Source organism: Lepidochelys kempii, chromosome 26 (assembly GCF_965140285.1).
Source record: "Lepidochelys kempii isolate rLepKem1 chromosome 26, rLepKem1.hap1, whole genome shotgun sequence".
Taxonomy (NCBI): domain Eukaryota; kingdom Metazoa; phylum Chordata; order Testudines; family Cheloniidae; genus Lepidochelys; species Lepidochelys kempii.
Window position 1 is genome coordinate 5,665,028 of NC_136405.1, and position 18,170 is coordinate 5,683,197.

General features: G+C 53.9%; 1 protein-coding gene across 1 annotated transcript; it reads right to left on the reverse strand.

Moving 5' to 3' along the window:
* Positions 1-1,911: 1,911 nt before the first annotated feature.
* REEP4 (receptor accessory protein 4) lies at positions 1,912-17,186 on the reverse strand. Its single transcript, XM_073324889.2, has 8 exons — positions 16,474-17,186; positions 9,699-9,771; positions 8,925-9,001; positions 8,092-8,212; positions 6,396-6,509; positions 5,279-5,411; positions 3,661-3,845; positions 1,912-3,398 (listed from the first exon to the last, which is right to left on the reverse strand). The coding sequence occupies exons 1-8, from the start codon at positions 17,004-17,006 to the stop codon at positions 3,333-3,335; spliced, it is 1,302 nt and encodes a 433-aa protein (XP_073180990.1). The 5' UTR covers positions 17,007-17,186; the 3' UTR covers positions 1,912-3,332.
* Positions 17,187-18,170: the final 984 nt, after the last annotated feature.

Here is an 18,170-nt window from a genome sequence, read left to right on the forward strand (position 1 = left end):
TGTTCTTCCTATTTCTGTAACCTGTCTACCATAGCTGAGGGCATTCTCCTTGATTACATAAGTGTCCAATCTTTTGACTGCTAAGATGGCCTGGAGCAACATAGCATGGGGCCATGAGTTCCACATGTTAATTGTGCAAAAAAAAAAAAAAAAAAAAAAGTCTTTTATCAGTTTTAAATGTGTTACCTTTCAGTTTTATTAAATTTCCCCTTCATCTTGTGTTATGAAAGAATAAAGAGGAACAGCTGGTCTACCTTCCTCATTTCATTCATTATCTTACATACCTCTAGCCACCCAGTCCCTCTCATTCATACACTCTCTAAAGGAAACAGGCCTGGTCTTTCCATTCTTTCTCCATTTTTCTAGGGTGTTGGAAGTTTATTTTGTGTGCACTCCCCCCCGCCCCCCACTTCCTGCAGTGTTCTTTTGGAGGCAGACGGGACTACTCCAGCTGAGGGTGTACCGTTACTGAAAATCTCTCATGATAGGAGGTATTATTTTCTAGGCTATTCCTCATGCAGCCTAGCGTTTTGGTTGCCTTCCAGCGCTTGCTGCATTCTGCACTAGAGTCTTCACTGAGCGGTTCACAGTGCCACAGGAAGCAAGCACGCAGGCAGAGTTCATTTAGAACCTAACAAAGTTATTCCCTCCAATGTTTACAATTTAATCCAGCAGCAGCAGGCTGCCCATTCACCTAACTTAGGGGGAGGGCTCTGAAGTTCCCCACTCTTGATTCGCCTAAATAATTGTGTCATTTTCACATTTTGCCTCCTCCTGGTTCATCCTCTTTTCCAGATCACCATTAGTACTCGTTTTATAGTAGCACCTAAGAGCCCCGATCACAAACCAGGGCCCTATGCGCTAGGCACTGTACAAACAGAACAAAGAGAAGATCTTACACATGCTTTAGACACCAGTGCTAGAGGGGAACGCTCTGCTCCCCCCCGTTGCTTTCTATTATACTAACAGTTAAGCATTTCTGCCTACTCTCTTTTCTATCATTAGCCACTTTCTCATGTAGGACAGTACTTTGCCTCTCAACTCCAGGACTATTTCGGTTCCTTAGCCAGCTCTTTTGAAGGACTTTGCCTAAGGCCCTTTGGAAGTCCAAAGAAGCAATTTCATCTGGTACTCCTTCACCCACTCCTTTGTGGACATGTTATAAAGACTACCTGTAGTACATTTTCTTATCTAGAAGCTGTGCTGTTTTGTAGCTATCACATCCATCTAGGAGTTTTATAGTCATCTCATCCCAGCTGCAGTAAGGATCACCAGCATAATTCCCAGCATTGGCCTCAACAACTCTTTTAAGATAACTACAACAGTTGCTGGCCCTGGGACACAGACGGTTCTACCCCAGGGACAAGGCACTGTTCTGAGATTCATCTCAGCTGGAACAGGAGCATTTGCTGCCCTACGTACAGTTTTCCACCCACCCTGCCTTTGCCCATGATGGTGGATTTGCTTGGATGACTTTTTAGACTAAAATTTCATTCCCCAGCATAGCACCCTGTCTAAACAGCCAGCAGCATTTCAATCCCATGCAGGGTGCTCACTTGTGATTAGAAAGGGGGAGTGGAATGCCCACTCCTTGTATGGCTTTATCATGGGGAAACTGAGTCACCAAAAAAAAAAAAAATCTATACAAGGGGAATACCCACCTTATGGAGTTGGGAGAAAGCAGGTGCCTTTAAAACATTTCAGACCCTCTACTAGAAGGCATATGGGAAGAGTACAGCTGCATTAAAAATACTTCACTCTGGAGGCCCCCTGTCCTGGGTGCTGTACAGACACGGCGGCTGGGGTTGCTAACGGACCCCAACTCCAAGACCCTGAGCCTGCAGGCCACACTGCTGTGCTTTGTTCTTGAGAGGGGACAATTTTTGACTCAAAAGAAACTCCCACACCAGCTCATTTCACATGTTCATGTATTTAAATATACAAAACCTCTATACATGACAGTCTAACATAAAAGTCAGCTGAGGGTAAAGGACACAGAAGTGGAGCTACTGAGAAATCAGTCAGTCTGTTTTCAAGTAACAAGGATTTGAGGCAAGGCTATGGGAGGGTCTGATCCTTGAGGTGCAGTCAGGGGAGACAGGGGTGGCTACAGAAATCCATGGGGGGGGGGGCAGAGAGGTGACTGGCTCCCAGTGCTGTGTTCTGGGTCTAAAGCACATGGATCTTTGGCACTTGAGGTCTTTAGTTTTGTGTAACTTAGAAGAGGAAGTTCTCACTGCACCACACCTCTGCCTTTCGATACCGCTGGGATGTTTAGAAGAGGTCACCAAGTAACTAAGGGAGGCTCTGGGCTGTTGTGTACGTTCCATTCAGAGGTGGATCATTTGATCCAAAACTGATCTCTGGAGAGCTGACCGCTCACAGAAGCACACAGCTTGGCTTAAAGCATCAGCCATTTCAGCCACAAACGTGCTGTGGTTGACCCCCGAGAATAGAGGGACCGGAGAGGGTCACTCACATTCCATAAGGCAACTGCTAGTTACTCTACAGATAAATATCCCCCCAAACCTGTCCATCAGAGACTGAAGAGCAGGAGGATGTAATGCCCAGGACACAGCATGCCTGTGACCCTCCTGGGCATGGTCCAGGCTGCTACTCACCACAGCTCCTGACCCACAAGCAGGAGAGAAAGCAGTTCATCGCACCCACCCAGGGCGCTCAGGCACACCGGGCAGTGATGGACAGCAGAGAAACCTGAGTGAAACAAGAGCCTTCGCCCTACGGGAACAGTGCCAGGGATGCAAGACACACTCCAGGGCAGTCACAACTGCATGGGTCAGAGGGCGGACAGCAGGAGGAGGGGTCGGACGCACTGGAGCTGACCTGCAGCAGATCGGTGGAGGCATGGAGGGGGGGCCTTTCCCCTTGGGACAGTCACAGGGCACGTGCAGTAGCTCCATGGTCTAAAGTGCTGCTAACCCAGCCGCGGAGGAGCCAAGCTGGGGCCCAGCAGAACAGCGGGGGGGGGGGGTCGAGACAGAAGCCCACGTGCACAGAGTGCAGCAGGCCTGGTGCTGGGCTATTTACTCCCAGGGGGACGGGGAGCGTTGTGTAGAGGCAGCTCCTAGGGCAGAGAGAGCAGCAGGGTGTCGTCAGGAAGGTACTGGGACCTCTTGGGGAGGAGAGGGTGGACAAGATATTTACAGCGGGGTCTACAGGGACCCCCAGCCCCATTAGAAACAGCGATCTCCTCTGCCAGGTACGTAGCAGGAAGTGGCACGTGGCCCCACGGAGACAGGTGCCGCCCCTGGTGTGACAGCCAAATCACACCAGGTTAAGACTCCCGGTGAAGCCCAGCTCTTGCGGGTTAACTAACTGTCCTGATCCGGCTGCACTGCCTTCTTCCTCGCTCGGCCCCGCACCAGCCTGGAAGAGCCCTGCAGGGGAGAAGCAGCGAGTCAGGCCTCCTTTGCTGCACCCGCCCCACCAACGTCGCTCGTTAAGCTCCCCTCTCCCAAGGCGGCGCCGTGTGCGGAGCCGCCCCCCAAGCGGCCAGGGTGCCCTTCAGAAGCCAGGATGGTGGAAACAGAGGCTCCCACCTTCCCCCCTGCCCGAGGGCACAGCCCTCCCCAGCCTGTGGGTCTCCAGGACAGCGGGGCTGGTGCAGCAAGGCAGGACACAGCCTGCCCGAATCTTCACCTCTTTGACTTGGGGTCTCTTCTTCACGACACGCAGGCTCTGGCTCCTGGAGAGTGGTTTGGACAGCGTGAAGTCCCGGCTGCGGGGCAGAGCCTTGGGAGAGATCTGAGAGTCCGACCAACACTCCTCCTCCTCCGTGTCGCTCTCGCGCCCAGGCTGCCGGCCGGCCGAGGCAGTTCTGTAACCTTTTTTGGGGGAAGAGGAGAAAGCCCAGTGCTGGATCAGTGCATGGCACAGGAGTGGGAGCAGATTCCTGCTGCGGCCCTTGGCACATGCCCATCTCTTTAGAAGCTAAGTGCCACGCTGGCAAGCGGGCAGGCTTTGAACCCTCCACCTCCTTCACAATGTTCTCTAGCCACAGCTGCTAATTATCAGAGGCTGCTTCTGAACCAGGCTCGCTCCAAGTCCCTCTCCCTGCCATGAGCACAGATGTGTAACTGGGGCTTTGGAAAGCCAAAGCCAGGGAGACAGGCAGAGAGCTCTGGTTGCTACGCTGAGCACTGGGCAGGAGGAGCCTTTCAGAGAGATTCCCCCTTTCCTCCCTCAACCTTCAGTTTGTGCCAATGTGATGTTGTTAAGAGCTGAGAGTTATCTAGCATGTCTCATCCCTAGATCTCAAAGCACTTTACAAAAGGAGGTCATTACCATTATCCCCATTTTACAGATGGGAAACGGAGGCACAGAGGTGCAGTGATTTGCCCCAGGTCATACAGCAGGCCAGCAGAACCAAGTCTCTGGGGTCCCAGTGCGGTGCTTTATCTACTAGACCACGCTGCCTTCCAGCAATGAGGCAATGGCTTTGCAATCAGGGCAATGCTGTCTCCCTTATAGGCTTCAGGTTTTGCTCTTCTCTAGCACCTTCCCGCAGAGCGCCACCGAGTGCTTTACCGACACCACTTAACCTGGCGAGCCATGCTCCAGGGGGGGAAACTGAGGCTGGCGACACCAGGAGTGACTCACCCAGCACCGCCATGCCAGGAATAAAACCCTGTTTTCCCAGCTCAGTCCCAGGCCTCGCCCGGAGCCATCTGCCCTTCCTCTGCCCACCAGAGCTGCGCCCACGCCCCATACATGCAGCAAGCACATTCTGCACAGGAGCTGGTATGCCCCCTTCCAGCCAGCCACACCATTCTGACCAGCTCTCGAATCCCGCTCAGCCCAAATCCTGTACCCAGGGTCCACCTCCCACAAGGCTTTCTGTGTCGCACCTTCCCTCTCCCCAGTTCAGGAGATTGTGGAGGCCTGCCTGAGCCCCGACATTAGCAGCGTTACTGCAGGAGGGGAGTTTGGCCACAAACCCATCCTGCCTCCTCCTCCAAGTGTGGAGCAGCTCCCCTCCTGCCCAGACACGCTGCCCCTCCCCTCACCAGCCTGACCCCTCTGCCCCTTTGGAGGTGAAGCCTCGGACAGGACTTGGGGCAAGTTCCTCAGGAGAGTCCTGGCCCCATCCCCATCTCTCAGGGGCCAGGGAAGTCTCCCCGGCCCAGCCCTGGATCCGAAGGAGCTAGCCAGCACCCAGTGGGTTCCAGAGAGAACGGAGATGCACTTCTGTTAGAGCTTTTACAAACCCTAGATCCCCAGGACTTAGTCCCCTCCCCGCCACGCTCTCGCCCCTCACCTATCGGCCGCCTCCTCATCTCCTGCTCCTCCAGGTACAAGGGGTCTTCGTAGTGCACGGGGGTGTCGTCAGGGATGGCGCGCAGGTCCTGCATGCTGAAGCTGCGCAGACGCCCGGCCAGGGCTCCCTGGCTCTGCCAAGCAAACAGGAGGCGGTGAGAGACCAGGTCAGAGACGCCTTGCGCCAAGGACACACCCCGGGCTGCAGGGGCAGCTCAGAGCACCTAGATCTGCTGCTGCAACTCAACACCCAGGTGAAGAGGGGCAAAGGGTTAGTCACACTGTGGCCAGGCCACTCCTGCCGAGAATGGAGCCTCGAGGGAAGCTTCATGCAAAGGACCGCCCTGTGGGGGCTAACATAGCTGGGAAAGTCCATAGCCCCAGTGGGTTGACATGTGGGGCCGCTGAATAGGGGTCAGGTTGGCATTTACCATGTAAATCACAGGCACTTAAGTGACACGTCTCACCTAGAGATCTCAAACTGCTTTACCAGGCGGGTGCCCGCTGGGTAGATAGGGACCTGGGCACAGAAGAGAGGGGACTTGCAGCAAGTCAGGAACAGAACCCAGGCCTGGGTGCTAGCCCCTTGGCAGCATGGCTTGCTTTGAAACACCTGGCTCCTGGGCAGCCAAGTCCGATTATTTCTTCGGATTTTTCCACTTGGTAGGAGGCACCTAAGCAGGATGTTACTTGCCTCTGACACTGGGGGTGGGGACGGTTATGGGAGAGCACAGTGTAATCCAGCTTAATAAGCACCTGGGTAAACAGGAAAAACAGGCAGAGCTGCATCTGCGTGAGAGGTGCAGAGAAGGGGCAGCACACAGGTCCAAGGGGAGCGGCCGCATTACCTCTGGAGGGACAGGAGCAGTGAGTTTCTGGCTAGACTGTGGGATTAAAGCTAACCTTAAAGCCGCAGTGAACTAACAGTAACCCGAGTATCCATCTAGAATGCTAGGGCTGTGAGCTGCCAGGATGCGTGGGTGCCACAGAGCAGCCCTAAGCACCCGATCCACACCCTGGCACAGTCTCTCCCACTGGCCTCTGCCAGCTCTGCTGGTTTCTACTGGGATGCTCCACGGCCACAAAAGCCTCCCAAATCACCCAGGGAGATCAGGTACCTTGGCCGCAGCTTGGACGGCAGCTGTGGCTGCGATGTTAAGGCTCTTCTTGCCGAAGTTCACCATGGTCTCGTAGCCACGCTCCTTGGCCTGGGTGATGTACAGGTCGATTTCCTGCAGAGACATGTGATACTGAGCATTGCCAGGCCCAGGCCCAGCCCCGAGTCCCACCTTGGGAAGGAAGAGGAGGAATCAACCTGCTCCAAGACACAAGGGCACCAGGAACCCCACACAGCTGTGCCAGTGGAGAGGCCTGAGCCAATACCCACCTGGCCTTGGGAGCTCTGTACCCCTTAAACTCAACTGCAGAGCTACCCTGTTCCAGCCAGGGTCTCACCTCGCCAGCCTACCCTGGGCATTTCTTTGTTTGGGAGGAGTTACTGATCAACAGACTGAGCTATGAGCCTGGCGGGGCCATGTCTTACGCTCATACGGAGCTGGCTCCTTCCGAAGCAGGTGACAGAGATACAGAGTCCATGCAACTATATCTCTACACTGAGAACCCTGCAGGAATCCTGCACACAGCCCTGTTACTGCTTTCCCACCCACCCCCCTCGCTAAGTAGGGGCATTGCCAGCAGATCAATGGACGGGATCGTTCCCCTCTCTTCAACACTGGTGAGGCCTCATCTGGAGTACTGTGTCCAGTTTTGGGCCCCACACCACAAGAAGGATGTGGAAAAATTGGATAGAGTGCAGCGGAGGGCAACAAAAATGATTAGGGGTCTGGAACACATGAGTTATGAGGAGAGGCTGAGGGAACTGGGGATGTTTAGTCTACGGAAGAGAAGAATGAGGGGGGATTTGATAGCTGCTTTCAACTACCTGAAAGGGGGTTCCAAAGAGGATGGATCTAGACTATTCTCAGTGGTAGCAGATGACAGAACAAGGACTAATGGTCTCAAGTTGCAGTGAGGGAGATTTAGGTTGGATATTAGGAAAAACTTTTTCACTAGGAGGGTGGTGAAACACTGGAATGCGTTACCTAGGGAGGTGGTGGAATCTCCTTCCTTAGAAGTTTTTAAGGTCAGGCTTGACAAAGCCCTGGCTGGGATGATTTAGTTGGGGATCGGTCCTGCTTTGAGCAGGGGGTTGGACTAGATGACCTCCTGAGGTCCCTTCCAACCCTGATATTCTATGATTCTATGATATGGCTGGGGAGTTCAGGGTTAATGCAATGGCCCCCACCAAGGAACCAACCTTTAAATGGATTTAACGGGGGTTCAGCAGGTCAGGCGGAGGAGTATTGGCAGACCTATGTGTGGGAAGCCCAGGACTGGAACAACAGACAGTGCTACGGCAGAGGTTTTAGATAAAGACCAGAGGACTTTATATTTAAAAAGTTCTAGCTCAACCACAAGGTATGTGCTGGATGCAGGAAGTCCTGTGGGAGGTTCACTGGCCTGTACTATGCAGGAGGTCAGAGTAGATGGCCAGAATGACCGCTGCTGGCTTTTAAAAACAACACAACTCTCTGACTTGGCGGGGGCTCTGAATTGTAATAGTGAGGGGGACGCGGGTCAGGATTGAGGGGTGTTGGGAGAACAGGGTGGAGAAAGGCTTCGCAGCCTGCCTCCATTCTGATCAGCACGGCCAGCCAGCCCCTCACTTTAAGTGCTTACAATGCAGCTACCCTAGGGAGGGACGGCAGCTTTGCTGAACCCCAGAAGTGAGGCGAGAGCGTGGAGACCTGTTACCTTCTCTCTGCGGGACAGCGTGGGGTGCACAAACTTCCGGTAGAGCAGGCTGGCTCCCTTGGTGTAGGGGGAAAGCAGCCACACGACAAACGCCATCTTGATCTCATAGTAGAAGGGAAACCTGCCAGATGGAGAATGCAGCAGTGAGGGGGGTACCCAGGGCCCACAGAGCCCAACACCTCATACCTCTGCCCTTCACCCTCATGGCGAAATGGCTCAATGCAGAGCAACTGCACAGCTGCAACCCCCATTGCTCCTGTCCACCAAGAGGGGGAGTGGGGAATTTCAGAGAGCTTTCTGCTTCTGAACTGAAAGGATAGCTGCTCCCCACCCCCAGTCTGCACTCAGGCCCAGCGAGTCCCCCCCACCCCCAATCACATGGAGTGGGCGTGAAGGAAGAGGGTCAATCAATTCCACCTTGCTAAAGGAGGATAGGGGCTCGGCAGCCCACAAGGTGGTGGCAAACATGCAGGAGACCCAAATGGACGGACGGACAACTGGGATGGCATGGAGGAGGTTGTGCCTTCCCTTCCCCTGGGTGTGGGGCACTGGATCAGAGGGCACATGCAGACCCTGTGAGGCCACGTCCCAGGACAGCAACTAGGATATGGGTGGGCAGACAAGCAGCTGTGGGTAAGAGACAAGCCCTAAACCCAGCCCACCTCCCTACAGCGGATAGCTAGGCTCATGCATGCTCCACGTGACATCACTCTGAAGCATCAGTCCCTTGTACAGGATATGGCCCTGCAGCGGGCTCTGTGCGGTCCAGAGGGCCTCCTGCAGGGAAGCCACCCGCGCCCACCAGGAGAGGGCCCTCAAGGCTGGTGCCTTACCAGGAAACGAACATATCCGTGAGGGTCTCCATAGCCATGAAGAGTGCAAACACAATCCAGTACATCATCCAGCGGACCTGCAGGGACAGGGGGAGCAGGTTATCCAGCACGGACCGTGACAGCCTTCCCCTTGCACATATCCACGCCAGCCTACAGGGCTCAGAGCCAGCTGAGGGGAGGGACGGGCTGCCACCCAAGCCCTGGGGTAGCCCTACCTGCCCTTCACAAAGTGGGTAGGGCCCTTTGCCTGCTATTAGCCCTTGGGTCCAAGCCCCCAGACACATTTCCCCACCCCGTAGCGGTCAGAGGGCCACTCCGCTGCGGGAGGGGGCACGGCTTTTACAGCAGAATCACATACCAGCCCTTGAGTTTAAGGCCATGGGCATTTAATCCCTTTGGAAAGAACATGCCCCATGCTTTACACACACGAGTTCATCCTCGCTGCCCCAAAGGGTCAGCTCGGGTCACCGTCCCCACAGCAGAGGTGGGAGACAGGCGCACAGAGTGGGGATCAGAGCCCAGGCACTCAGCCTCTCCACATGCGACCCTGCTCCCAGGAAACCAACCGTGCACGCCCACCACTGCCCTCCTGTGCCCAGCCTCAGGCGGGCAGGGAAATCAGCCCTGCTGCTTCCACGTCGGGCTCAATGCCCCCCAGGTAACCTGCCTCCCTGGTGTCTTCCCTAGTGTCACCTCCCCACTAGGTCCCCTATCCCTGGACACAATAACTCACAGAGGCCTCCCCAGCGCGGACTGCCCTCTCTTCATACTCACATATTCCCGGATGTTCTTGGTTTTCACGGCCTTGTAGGAGGCATAGGCTGGATAGAGCATCCCGAACACCAGCCTGTAACAGAGAGAAGGTGTGAGAAAGGCCGGCCACCACACATACAGCAGGGCCAGCAGCGAGAAGCAGCATTGCCTGGCTCTTCTCCGCAGCTTTGACTTCACGGCCTCCAGCACCATGCTGCCCCAGCGCCTCTGCCCAGGGAACATTCACGCCTCTCCCTCTGGAGTGGCAATGAGAGGAGACGGGGCGGCAGCCGACTGGCAGCGAGAGAGATGAAGGGGGAAGGACTCGGTGGTGGTACCGGGAGGGAAGGTAGAGCCTGTATCCAGGCCAGCTCCCCGTGACACCCTCCCAAGCATCGCAGGCAGGCAGAGTGCCTGAACCCCGTGACAGATACCAGCCGAGCCGGTAATTAGCCAGAGCAGCACAACCACTGCAGAGCCTGCAGGCGATCCTGAGGGCTACACCCACTTCCCAGCGGGGAACAGCTATTAGCACTGACAGGTCAGGATACTCCACATCCTGCCCACGCTCGCCTGGCCCACGCACACCAGCCCTCCCCAGGTCACCCCATTTCACAGACCCATCATGGTAGTGATGCCAAAGCACCAAGCAGACAGGAGAGCTCAGGTAAATCCAGCGTGTCAGGCCACTGCCCTGACCGGGGCTGCAGGGTGTTCAGGATTTAAGCCCTGTTCTGAGCTGCTGGCAGGTTGTTCTGCAGCATGCTGCTACCTCTGCCACCCTTCTCCCTGGGTCATGTCCTGCCCCCTCCAAACACCCTTTAACAGGGAGTCTGATTTCAGGTCCTACTTCCCTGACATGCCCTAGAGTTTGGAGGCTGGAGCAGGAAGTGTCTCAGTCTCATCCACCAGGTCGTCCCTCTGGACTGCATTCTCCTCCCCGCTACCAGTCTGACTGACTGGCACCTGTGAGCACGGCTAGTTAACGTGCCTGGGGCTGCCACACCAGCCCCTGGTTACACAAGCCAAGCCAGTCCGACAGGCTGTTGCTAAATCACAGGATGGCGTCAGGCTGCACTTCCTCACCGGAACTGGTTCCCAACAAGTTCCAGCACACTGGGGGGGATGGGGGACAGGACACACTGCTAGAGCCAGCCCATGGGGCAGGGCATGGCCCCCAGGGAACCTGGCCCCGCAGAGGGTACTCAGCCTTCCAGGCTGCATGCTGCCAGAAGTGCTGAAGCGGAGAGGGACATGGGGGAGCAGGGCACAGGGAAAGATGGGGTGCAGGGAGATGGAGGGCTCCTGTAATGCGGCAGCAGCGAGCAACGGTAGTGTCTGAGCAGGGCTGCAGACCCTCGTGGGCAGCATGAATCAGCCTGAGAGACCAGCACCAGCCAGCCCCCTCCAGCAGGAGCAGCACTTCTCCCAGTTATTCCCGCATGTCTCGTTCAGATGAAATTTGTTTTAAAAAACACACAGAAGATGTCATCCCGAACCCAGCCCCCGCTGCATCGCGTTCCTGGCGCCACTAACCAAACCCCCTGCACTCTCTTCCGAGACAACCTGAAGGCCAGAGATTCCTCCATATGATCAGCAGGAGTCCAGGCACATGCAGCCCCCCTGGTCAGCCCAACAGCTGAGAGGCAGCTGCATGGGCACCCCCATCCGACCTCAGCTCCTCTTGGGGAATTCCACGGGCACGTCTGGCCTCAACTGCTTCACCCAGATGGCGCTGGAACTGCAGGGTGGGGTGGCTGAACTTAGCCTGACTCTTCTGTCCGGAGAGCCAGAGAGAGCAACAGAAGGGCTGGAAGCGTGCTGGGTTGCCATGGGGCTCCGAAGATTTAAAGTGCCATAAACGCAGATTGTTGGGATGCGTCAGGGTGACTGGGATTTCAGGTGTAATGGGCTATCGGGAGTCTGGTCTGCAGTACACTGCCAATACTGCCTTATTGGGCAGGTACCAGCCATTCATCTCTAGATCTCCCAGTACTTTAACAAACCAGGTTGGTAACATTGACCCCACCCCCCAATTTTATAGATGCGGAAACTGAGGCACAGGGGAGGTGAAGCGATTTGCCCAAGGTCATCCAGCAGGCCAGTGGCAGAGCTGAGAACAGAGCCCAAGTCTCCTGAGTCGTAGTCCAAAGCTCTGTTCGCTAGCTTAAGGGCATATGAGCCCCAGCCCAAACCACTCTGCACGCACCCCATTTTGCTAGTCCAGCCAGAATGCACTGGCTTCTCCATGCCAACCCACCAGGATGGATATGCTTAGCTCTGAAAGCTCGGCTACCAGCCTCTTCTAGCTCCCAGCCAGAGAGGGACCCTTGCCTACACCGCCCAGGTAACCAAATATAAATACAGGCTGTTCTGCAGGTTTGCTCTCCTACGCTGGCTCCACAAAACCACGTCTGAGAACCTGGCTTTAGCCCTGGTAGAAGTGGAGGCCAGGAGGTGGCCCATGCTGGCAAGAAAAAAACATGTTACACAGGTCAGCCACAGCCCTACTTAAACACATTTACTCCTGCAGCCTATCCAGAGCTGCAGACCAGCCAGTCCGCACATACCTGTGCTCTGGATTGGACTGCCATCACATCACCTATGGCAGAGAGATGGGGAGGCCACAGTAAAACCATCCCCCAGCCCTGCTTTGGGAAGTCACTGCACAGGCTACCTCCCCCTGGGGGCAAGTGATACTATATACAGCTGGGCCCAGCAGCTCTGATGCACAATGAGGCAGGTCATTAACAGGGAGGGCCCAAACCCACCAGCAATGGCTCTTCAGGGCAGTGACACGCTCTCCTCTATCCCCACCCGCCCTGAACGTAGTGTTCTGGGAACACTACCGCCTCCCTCACCTTAAAGGGCAAACTCAGAGCTACCGGGCCCTCTGTTGTCTGTCCTTGCAGGGTCGCAGCCCACAGTGCCCGGGTTATACATTAACACGCAACCGTCACAAGGCTGTGAGCAGGAGAGCAAAACCACGCAGCATGGTAGTAGCCAAACGGCTTCCCCCACCGCTCAGGGAACTGCAGCTCCATGCCCCGGGTCTTGGTGGAGCACAGGCCACGCTAAACACAAGACAGCCTCCTCTATATGCCCAAGAGCCAATGTACCACTTGCTGCAGGGGTGCACAAGTTCTTCCCAGGGTCACTATTACTGTCTCCCAGGGTGGATAAAAAAAATCAATGATTTAAAAAAAATAAATAAAAACAAGTTATTTAAATCAGATTTTTTGATAAAATGCGTTTTGAGGAAAAACCCTATCTAAAGATAGTTTTAATTAAGATACATTATAGCTCAAAGATATCTCATCATGGAATAGGGATTATGCATTATAATTCTATAGTATGAGACAATATATTCACGTAATGTTTAAGAAAAGTTTTGTAAATGAGTTCCAATAATTCATGGATTAGGGGCCCAATCTTATGGGGATCCAGTGGCTTCTGTATAGATTATTTAGGTTAATCTTTCTATCTACCCAATGGGACTCATTGTTCAGTCTAGAAGATACCATCAGAGATGCTTAGTTTTGCAGTTCTCAAACTGCGGATTTGTGTCTCCAGAGATAACATGCTTGTTAACAGCAAAAATGTGTTAAATAAATAAATAATATAGAGAGGTGAGAAATAACAGACCTCAACCCTATTGTCCCTCTGCAAATTTGTGTACACAGAGTCAATCCCTTACCTCTCTCTAAAAGTGCAAAGTTTCAAAAAGTTCAATGAATAGAAGATTGTTGGGGGCAGAATAGATCTGGACAAGGAGAAGAAGTCTGAAGATAAATATGAGAAGGGAGAGACAGGCAGTAGAAACAAGAGTGAACCTGTTTGAGCAGCATATTCCAGAAGTCTTGAGGTCTTTGTGAGTGTAGCCTTCATTGATTTGAGATCTACCATACCATTCTCTCACTAGAAGGGTAAACCTATAGCAACAGCAGGCCGTAAGAGAGACCCAGTTTGGGAATATTTTAATGAAGTTACTTTACCTGTGGGTAAGACAGGCATGTGTGCAAAATGCAAACAGCGCAACAAAGAAATGCAAGGCCTGGTTGTCCGAATGAAACATCATGAGACGTGTTCCTTCTCAGGAGGAAGCTGCGTTGAAGATGGTGAAAGGAACACGTCTGAACATGCAGGCTGGTAACAACCAACAAGAATGCACTTTTATGTAGAAATCCATGATTAAATCGAGTCTTCCCAACTAGAGATTTTAAATCAATTTGATTTAAATCAAATCCACCCTGCTGTCTCCTACGCAGGGGTTCACAGCCGCGGATGTAGCTGCCCCGGTCCCCCCCCCCCCCAGTACAGCACGTCTCCACTGGGGGTTTGCCCTGGCAGAGCTATACTGGTGGCTAAAATCCCTAATGCAGACAAGGTCCTAGCCGCATTTTCCAAACCCTACCCTAGCGAGTGGCCCAACAGTTTGTGTTTTGGCAACTCCCCCCCGCCCCACCTCCGGTTTAATTCTCAGACACACCAGCATGTGGGTGCATCCCTAGCACACTGAAGCCCTAACCTGTGGCCTTTGAAGCCCTGATGGGAAGCTGGCACGTGACCCAGCTTGTGCAGTCTGACGCAAAATCACTTACCAGATGGGAAATTAACTGACTTGTCTGGGACATCCTGCCACACACAGACACAAGCACGTAGGGCTTTCGCTAGCCAGGAAGATTACGGGGTAATGCTACATAATGAGTGGCTGCTAAAGAACACTCCATTACTAACGAGATTCCTACCAGATTAGCTGGCACATCTGCCCAAATGCTAGGAGCCCCTGATGGGCGCTATGTGGAATGCCACAGCAAGTAAGGATACTTGCCCTTATTTTAGACAGCAGTGCCTGTCTGAAATAGCCATCACTTTTGGGTGGCTGCTGTCTGACTGGGCTAGGGGAGGGAGACCAGGGGCTGGGTAGAGATGAAAGGTGCCAAGTTGAAGGCAGACTCCACCAACTGGCTGTAACTCCAGGAGCTAAATATTTAGCAAGTCAGAACAGAGACCACAAATAAAAAGGCCAGTGTTTGGAAATACTCTGTCCCTGTTTCAACCTCTGACCCCTTCCTTGGGGTGCTACATATTAAGTGGCAATGAAAGAATTAGATTTGCTATTCGAATTTGAGACAAGTTCGGTTCTGCCCCCGCCACCCGAATAGACATTGTGTTGAACAGGTGTTTTGACTGTTAACACCAGCTGTTAAACAAACATTCTTTTCAACAAACAATTCTAGAACTACCTTTGCACCAGCCTTGAAATGGATTTCCAACAGCAGAGTCTGTGCTTCCTGGTCCCACTTTGCATCAGTTATTCGTATGTCCATAGCCTGCAGAGGTCCCAGCAGAGACTGGAGCCCCATTGGGCAAGGGGCTGCACACACACAGTGACAGTGTACTATCTACATAGATGGACACAGGGTGGGAGGGGAAATTGAGGTACAGACAAGCAAAGTGACTTGCCAAAGGTCACCAAGCAGCTCAATAGCAGAAGCAGGAATAGAACCCAAGTCTGAGTCCCAAGAACTGACAACTCAGAAGCCATTTCAAAGGGGGTCTCGGGAACCCAACAGGCACAGATGTCCACTAGCAGAGTGACAGAGAGAGATTGAGCCTATTGGGAATGCAGGAAAGCTGATGTCTGGCTTTCCCACATGCTGGCTAAAACACACAGGATACTCTGTGGGTAGCCCTCAAACCAAAATTCTTTCCCTGTAATATAGTTTATTTCAAGCCAGCCCTAGAGGTAAAGAAAAGGTAAGTGAGACATCTCAAACTGGGTCAGATAAAAGTCAAAGGTGACAAGCAGGGTAGGATCACACCTGTCAGGGATCATCTTAGGTTTTCTCGGTCCAACCTCAGCACAGGAGGATGGACTAGACTAGACGACCTCTCGAGATGCCTTTCAGTGCTACATTTCTAGGATTCTCTTATGGAGGTCTGACCCTCAGACCTGACAGGTTTCAGAGTAACAGCCGTGTTAGTCTGTATTCGCAAAAAGAAAAGGAGTACTTGTGGCACCTTAGAGACTAACCAATTTATTTGAGCATGAGCTTTTGTGAGCTACAGCTCACTTCAAGTGAGCTGTAGCTCACAAAAGCTCATGCTCAAATAAATTGGTTAGTCTCTAAGGTGCCACAAGTACTCCTTTCCTCAGATCTGAAACACTCAGTCAGCCAGAGGTCACAGATTCAAGTCCCAGCATGTTCAACTCAGCCCATCTTCCTTCCAAGGCACCTGTACATACCGTCTACTCCAGGTGGGTCTCCTAGAGCAATGTTTTCCAACAACCGACCGGTCCATGGACTGGCACCGGTCCCTGAGATCTCCCTGACACAGTTTAGGAAGGCAGGTATCAAAACAGTTGAGGAACGCTGTTCTAGAGGAAAACAGCCAGGAGTCCGGTGGCACCTTAAACACTTTAAGGTGCCACCAGACTCCTCGCTGTTTTTGTGGATACAAACTAACCCGGCGACCCCTCGGATGCTTGTTCTAGAGGAGATGCTGAATGACAGGAGCACTGCCCGGGGAACTTAAGAGACCCCCCCCCCTCCCACTTCTGTTACCAATAAATTGGGGGTTTGCTCCCCTGGCTGCCACCTCCACCGCCGGCAGCACCCCCCCCCCTTCCCACTGTACCCCCTTGCCAGCGGGGCATGGCTTCCTCACGGCCACCGAAACACGGCGCGACTCGACACACTCCCCCCAAACGCACGGGACCCGCAGCCAGGTTTGGGCAGAGGGCGAGCCCACCCCCCGCGCCCCCGGCCCCCGCGCCGCGCCCCGCACTCACACGACCACGCGGCAGATGATCCAGGAGACCATGGCGCGCCGGCAAAGCGGGGCCCCGCCGGGCGCAGAGCAGCTGGCTCCTGCGGGGAGCGGAAGGCTGGGTGCAGCGGGGGAGGGGGCCACGGGGCGCCGGAGCGGGGCGCGATCTCGGCGGCGGAGCCTGGCAGAGGCGGCGCGGCTGGGCTCCGGGTGAGCTAATGCCCCAGGAATGCCTTGCGCGGGGCCCTGCTCGGCGGGTTTCTCGCGGCTGCCAGTTTCCTGCCGCTGACTTGCTCCCACTGGCCCCTGGCTAGCTCCGGCCTGGCCCTGGCATCCCCTGCTCCGGGCGCAGCGGGCAGCGGACTCCTTGCCCCGGGCTCTGCCGGCTGCGCACCCTGGGCTGGGCAGAGGAGGCTCTGGCGGCTGCCCTGGGGGGAGCGGGTCCGCAAGCCCCGACTGCTGATCCCTGCGCTGGCCCAAGCTGGCGGGGTGGGGGACGGGGCTGAGCGCCCCGCTGCCAGGCTCCTTCCTGCGGCGCCCAGGCGGGGTTTGCATGCAGTTGAATGTCGCAGGGTGCAGCCGGCCGCCCAACCCCAGGGCTGAGCCGGGCTGTGCACGCCCAGGGAGCCAGCAGGAAGCAGGCGAACGGCTGCTCCTTAAAGGGGCCTTGCTCTTAAAAGGGCCAGGGATGGCTCCCTCGGCCCGCAAGGGGCACTTTGCCTCCCGCAGCTGCTCCCGCTTCTGATCGAAGTCAGCCACGGACAGGGAACTCGGTGCCCCGCCCCCTGAACTGCTCACGTGGGGGCGAGCGCGGGGCCCCACGCTTTTTAAATAAATAAATTAAATAAAGTAAATATAGTAAACTCCATCTCATGCAAAACTCACCGAAAGGGATGGACTTCCAAACACAGGCTGCTTTTGGAAACTTTGGCCTTTTTCTAAACCCAGTCTCATGGGGTGAAAGGCGACCTAGCAGTGCCAACACAGAGCCTTCAAAAACCCAGGGCCAGCCTCCACCCCCAAAATCATGAGATTTTAAAACAAGAATACATTTGGGGTTCTCTTTTGTTATCTTCTGGCTTTTGAGCATTAAGGGTGCACTTGGGTCACATTTGCAAGCCTTTCCCAGAAACCATAAGGGCTGAAAACTTATCTTTAAAAAAAATAAAGCTAAAATGTTCAGGTAACCACATGAATCCTGGAGCTGAGGCTTTAAGAAAACAGCAAAAATCATAAGACTAGAATTAAAATTGCCTCCAAGTGACAGAGAAATCACCCCATATAACAACAGATGTAACCAGGACCCCAACTCTCTGAGGCCTTGATTCAGCAAAGCACTTAAGTAAATGCTTAACAACTGTAACCAGATGCTTAAGTCCCAGTGAAGTCAACTAGCTTAAGTGGACTTCATTGGGACTTAAGTGTGTGCTCAAAGCTAAGCATTGGCTTAAAGGTTTTGCTGAGATTTCAATGCCTTGTGGCTTTAAGAATGGTGTGGGTTGTTGCTAGGCAACAACTGACAATTTTTAAAAAGCAGAGGCAGCTTAGTCTAGTAGCCAGAGCAGGACAGTGAGAATCAGGTAATCTAGGTTGCAATCCCAGTTCTGGCACTTACTCCCCAGGATACCTCATTTCACCCCTCTGTGCCTCAGTTTCCCCACTGATAAAATGCTGTAGCTATTTACCTACCTCCCTGTGTTGTGTTGCTTAATACATTCA